Source organism: Coffea arabica, chromosome 6e (assembly GCF_036785885.1).
Source record: "Coffea arabica cultivar ET-39 chromosome 6e, Coffea Arabica ET-39 HiFi, whole genome shotgun sequence".
Lineage (NCBI taxonomy): Eukaryota > Viridiplantae > Streptophyta > Magnoliopsida > Gentianales > Rubiaceae > Coffea > Coffea arabica.
The window spans coordinates 54,665,235-54,671,103 of record NC_092321.1 but is presented as its reverse complement, the minus strand read 5'-3'; the positions used below and the strand labels follow the sequence as shown (position 1 = coordinate 54,671,103).

General features: G+C 41.9%; 2 protein-coding genes across 2 annotated transcripts; both read right to left on the bottom strand.

The window, feature by feature from the left end:
* Positions 1-240: 240 nt before the first annotated feature.
* On the bottom strand, positions 241-627 carry LOC113696801 (uncharacterized). The gene has a single exon (XM_027216184.1). The coding sequence runs from the start codon at positions 625-627 to the stop codon at positions 241-243; it is 387 nt and encodes a 128-aa protein (XP_027071985.1).
* A 1,353-nt stretch (positions 628-1,980) lies between these two features.
* LOC113696802 (uncharacterized) lies at positions 1,981-5,364 on the bottom strand. Its single transcript, XM_072056287.1, has 3 exons — positions 5,256-5,364; positions 2,902-4,898; positions 1,981-2,613 (listed from the first exon to the last, which is right to left on the bottom strand). Exons 1-3 carry the CDS (start codon positions 5,362-5,364, stop codon positions 1,981-1,983), a joined length of 2,739 nt encoding a protein of 912 aa, XP_071912388.1.
* Between the last annotated feature and the right edge of the window lie 505 nt (positions 5,365-5,869).

Sequence of the window (5,869 nt, the reverse complement as noted above, 5' to 3'; positions counted from 1 at the left end):
AAAATCCAACTTAATGCTTAGCCGAACGCGAAACGTCAATTAAATTTTTAAAATTCCTTTTATTTAAAATATAACATTTATATAAGTAACACAACAATATTTAAATACAAATACATATTATTTAATAAATTCAATATTCAGATGATATTTTTGATTTAATTTTTCAGAAATTAATAAAATTTTGAGATCCTCACATCCTTCCCCCCTTAAAAGAATTTTATCCTCAAAATTTTTACCTGTTCAGACGAATAACTCTGGGTACTGGTCTTTCATGTCCTTCTCTACCTCCCAAGTTGCCTCCTCGACGTCATGATTTTTCCATAAGACCTTGACTAAGGCAATCTGCTTATTCCTCAATTCCTTAATTTCTCGATCCAAAATCTTAGCTGGTCGCTCTTCATATGTCAAAGATTCGTCTACATCAACTTTATCCAATTGAATCACATGACTTGGGTCAGGATGATATTCCTTAAGTATAGATACGTGGAAGACATTATGGATCTTGCTCATACTTGGAGGTAAATCCAGCTGATAAGCCACTTTTCCAATTCGTTTGAGAATTTCAAAGGGTCCAATGTACCTCGGCTTTAATTTCTTTCCCTTCTTGGATACTACCCCTCCTTTCATAGGTTTAACTCTTAGAAAGACTTTGTCTCCTACTTCAAATTCCAAGTTTTTTTTTCGATTGTCCGCGTAACTCTTCTGACGACTTTGAGCGGTCTAAAGTCTCTCCCTAACCAGCTTAACCTTCTCGTAAGCTTCTTCGATCCATGGGATAGCTGTCGGATCTAAAACTCTCTTCTCTCCTATTTCATCCCAATGAATCGGAGATCGACACCTTCTACCATAAAGCGCTTCATACGGTGCCATTTGGATTGAAGCCTGATAACTGTTATTATAAGCAAACTCTACCAACGTCATGTACTGGCTCCAACTCCCTCCGAAATCTAATATACAGGATCTTAACATATCCTCTAGGGTTTGCATTGTCCTCTCCGATTGCCCATCTGTCTGAGGATGATATGCAGTGCTCAATTTCAATTTAGTCCCCAAAGTTTCCTGAAATTTCTGCCAAAAGTGGGAAACGAATCTAGGGTCTCGATCGGAGACAATACTTACAGGAATACCATGTAATCTCATAATTTCTTCTGTGTACAACTTGGCTAGTTTCTCTAAAGAGTAACTCATTTTCACAGGTAAGAAATGTGTAGATTTAGTAAGCCTATCCACTATCACCCAAACTGCATCATGCCCCTTTTGATTTCTAGGTAAACCCATCACAAAATCCATGGTAATATGTTCCCATTTTCACTCAGGGATTTCTAAGGGTTGTAACAGACCAGAAGGCTTTTGATGTTCAGCCTTAACCTGCTGACACACTAGACAAGTTTGCACAAATTTCGCCACATCCCTTTTTAAACCATCCCACCAATAAAGCCCTTTCACATCTTGATACATTTTGCTAACTCCAGCGTGAATAGTATACTTAAACCGATGTGACTCCTCTAAAATTTCTCTCTTAAAATCCTCTTCATTAGGTACCACTATTCGATCCCTAAATCTCAAGATGCCTCCAGGTCCTAGTTTAAAATCTAGGGTTTCCCCCTTTCTCATTTTCTCAAAATAACCCTGTACTACTGGATCCTTCCCTTGAACCTCCTTAATTCTTTCTAACAAAGGGGACTTTAAGGATAGATTTCCAAACAGAATTTTCAACTTTTCTAAACGAGAATTCCAACCACTCGCTTTTTCTAACATATCCCATTCTCTCACCATTAGACCCGCTACTTGAACCCTCCTACTTAGTGCATCTGCAATCACATTTTCTTTCCCAGGGTGATAATTGATTGAGCAATCATAATCCTCAAGGAATTCTACCCATCACCTCTGCCTCAGGTTTAACTTCTTTTGTGAAAACAGATACTTAAGGCTCTTATGGTCTGTGAATACGTCAAATGTTACCCCATACAAGTAATGTCTCTACTTTTTCAAAGCAAAAATAACAGCAGCCAACTTTAGGTCATGGGTCGGGTAATTCATCTCATGGGGTTTTAATTTCCTAGAAGCATAGGCTACAACTTTTTCCTTTTGCATTAAAACACAGCCTAACCCTTCTTTAGAAGCATCAGAATACACCACATACCCATCAACTCCCTCAGGTAAGGCTAACACTGGAACCGTAGTCAAACGCCTCTTCAACTCTTGAAAACTCGTTTCACATTTTGGGCTCCAAATGAACTTATGGTTTTTCTTAGTTAACTCCGTCATTGGCCCAGCAATTTTTGAGAAATCTTTTATAAAACGACGGTAATAACCTGCCAATCCCAAGAAACTTCTAATTTCAGTTGGATTCTCTGGTTGTTTCCATAAAGTAACTGCCTCCACTTTAGTTGGATCCATAGCGATTCCATTCTTAGAGATTCTATGACCCAAAAAAGAAATTTCTTCCAGCCAAAATTCGCACTTACTGAACTTAGCGTAAAGCTTATGTTCTCTCAACACTTGTAAAACTATCTCCAAGTGCTTGGCATGATCCTCTCGGGTCTTAGAATATACTAGAATGTCATCTATGAATACCACTACAAATTGGTCTAGATATTTCTTAAAGATTCTCTGCATTAAATCCATGAAAGCAGCCGGGGCATTGGTCAACCCAAAGGGCATCACTGCAAACTCAAAGTGCCCATATCTAGAATTGAAAGCAGTTTTAGGTATGTCTTCCTTTTTAATCTTCAATTGATAGTACTCTTGTCTCAAATCTAACTTAGAGTATACTACTGATCCTTGCAATTGGTCAAATAATCCATCAATCAAGGGCAAAGGGTATTTATTCTTAATAGTCACCTCATTTAAACCTCGATAGTCAATGCACAGTCTCAAACTTCCATCCTTTTTCTTTACAAACAAAACTGGACCTCCCCACGGTGAGTCACTTTTCTTAATAAAACCTCTTTCTAGCAGGTCCTGTAACTGGATCTTTAGTTCTTTCAATTCCGCAGGAGCCATTCTATAAGGAGTCTTAGAAATTGGAACTACTCCTGGTACCAAGTCAATCTTAAACTCTATCTCCCTTTCAGGTGGTAAAGATGTTAATTCTTCAGGGAAGACATCAGGAAAGTCTCGCACGATTGGCACATCGTCTAATTTCACTTGGTCACTAGGGCCGTTAATTAAGAAAGCTAAGAAATTCTGGGCTCCCTTGTAAAGCATTTTCCTAGTTCGAATCCCTGAAATCAAAGCAGACGAAACTAATCTACCCTTTACATCTAACTTAAGAGTTGCCTCACCTGGGATGCAAAAGTCCACCACTTTAACTCTACAATCTAGCTTAGCATGGTGGTAAGACAAAAAGTCAATTCCTATAATCACATCATACCCCTTAAGGTCCAAACTCACCAAGTCAACTAGCATTTTTCTTTCCCCAATCCAGAATTCACACTCCTGATAAACTAAGCTAGTGAGTATGCTCTTGTTACTCGTAGGAGTCCTAACCTCCAAATCATAGGGTAATCGTACAGTCTTTACATCAATTCCACACATAAAAGTAGGATTAACAAATGAATGGGTCGCACCAGGATCAATTAAAACCTTAGCTAATCGGTGAAAAATTGGAAATGTACCTTCGACTACCTCCGAAGGGTCAGGTACAGGTTGACTATCTAGGGCGTAAACCCTGGCCGGAACCTTTGGCCGACTCCCTCCAGAAGCAGTTTGCCTAGAACTTGTGGCACCTCCTTGGCTTTCCCCATTCTCGAAAATCTTAGGACAATTAGCAATTTGGTGCTCAGCACTTCCACACCTGAGGCACTTGCCCTCCTTTCTCCCATACTCATTTGCGGTATGATTGGCTTTTCCACAGTATCCACAGGTTATTTGAGGGGTTGACACTTGTTCAACGCGCGGAGCACTCCTAGGGGGTCCCCTTCCACTTTGACCTCCTCTCATTCCAGAACCTCTCGCCCCAGAACCTCTAGTTCTAGCAACCCTTGCTAAAGCACCTCTCAAAGCACTAGGGATGTTCACTACCCCAGTTCCTCTACCCATCTTAAGTGGTGAGGCACTTGCCGAAACTGGGTCCCTACGACTACTAGGGGCATTCCTTTTTCTAGCAAAGAATGACTTAGATTGGGCTCTAACCGTCTCAAACCTCTGAGCTTTCTCCACGGCGTCACTATAAGTGCTAATTTGAGGAGTTGCTAGCCCCTCTTGAATCTCTACATTGAGCACTTGCACAAATCTCTTAATGCGTCTCTGCTCCGTGGCCACAAGGTCAGGGGTATAACGAGCTAATTTAGTGAAGTTGGTCTCATACTCTGCTACACTCATGGCCCCTTGTTTGCACTTAATAAAGTCATCTTCCCTTTTCTCTTGGACTAGGGGTAGAAGGAATTTGGCATTAAACTCACAGGTGAAGTTTGCCCAAGTACTAGGGGTACGGTCTCTATCCCACTTAGCCTTAATTAGATTCCACCATGACCGTGCAACTCCCTCAAATTGAAATGACGCAAAGGTCACCTTTCGCCCCTCAGTGTAATCCAGGGTGGCAAAAATATCAGATATTCTCTCCCACCATCCCTCAACTATCTCAGGCTCTGGCTCACCTTGAAACTTAGGCAGCCCAAACTTCAGGAACCTTTCCAAGGCCCTATCTTCTGTATCTACCTGCCCTCCAGGTTGTTGTTGCGCTAATCCAGGACCTTGACGGTCCGCCAAATGCTCTAATACTTCAGTTATCCTATTAATAGCGGTGACCATTTGATCTCCGCCCCCGCCCTCGGGTCCACGATTTTGGTTCACCTCAGACGCTCTATCGCTCCCTTGATCACGGAGGGGTTCAACCCGTCTCCCTCGACCTCGACCTCGACTTCGGTCTCGACCTCTACCACGATGATCCATACCTAGCCTAATGCAAGAAAGAGAAGTAAGTATGCAGAAATTTATGTAAAATTAAAGAACGACGCAGAAAAATTATGTAAAATGAAGATCAACTTGAGAGCGATAAAATAACCACAACTAACGCATACATTAATTTTTGAAATTCCTACAATTAGCATTTCGTTGGGATTTTACAAAAATATAGCACAAAGGTGCTACCAGGTGCAGCCAGTCCTTTACATTCAAAAGAAGTGCAACATCACAAAAGCGAGCCATACAATTACAAAAATACAATGGCCCAGGAGTTAGCACCATCCCAACCATTGTTTAAGGGTTACAAGTCAAAAGGGTGGTTAACTATGCCTAGTTCTCAACGGGACCATCAGATGGATTCCCTTTATCAGGATCCTCCTCCGGATCCTCCTTTGGATCCTCCTCAGCACTAGAAACTACCTCTGAGACCTCATCCATCACCTCATCCATCAACATGGTAGCATCCACTAGTATCCCAGAAGCTCACTCACGAACCATGTCTCTCATCCTAGCCAAGCTGTCTCTTGCTCTCTGTAGCTCCTCACGGTCTGCCTCAGCCCTAGCTCTCTCCTCTATCACCCTTCCAGTCAGCTCTGCTACCCTATTCTGCAGATTAGCCACCATGGCACCCAACTCGTCCACGTCCTGAATCAGGGCTATGTTGGAATTCACCAACTGTCGACGTTCATCGTCTATAGTTAGAACCAAGCGATTGGGGTAAGAGAAGGTCAACCTACAGTCACACCTAGGAACCCTGGTGGCGGACGAGTACTGAACACGAGCTCCACCACCCTGAACTCGGTAAGAAATAGGCCTAAGAGGCGGCGTGTGACCATTCACGTGCCCGTTACCATTAGCAGCATGTCCGTTCCCATTAGAGTTCTCCATACCTACAAAACAGCCAAAACTTTCAAAGTTAAACCTTAGCACCATTCCCTTGAACAATTATCACTTAAAATAT

Bases quoted from the DNA above. Each gene is read 5' to 3' on its own strand.
- LOC113696801 (XM_027216184.1), bottom strand. From the start codon at position 627: ATGAAAGGAGGGGTAGTATCCAAGAAGGGAAAGAAATTAAAGCCGAGG.
- LOC113696802 (XM_072056287.1), bottom strand. From the start codon at position 5,364: ATGTTGATGGATGAGGTGATGGATGAGGTCTCAGAGGTAGTTTCTAGT. The intron at 4,899-5,255 runs GTCCCGTTGAGA...GCATTAGGCTAG, and splicing joins TAAAGGGAATCCATCTGATG to GTATGGATCATCGTGGTAGA. The intron at 2,614-2,901 runs GTAAAGAAAAAG...GATTTAATGCAG, and splicing joins GGGGAGGTCCAGTTTTGTTT to AGAATCTTTAAGAAATATCT.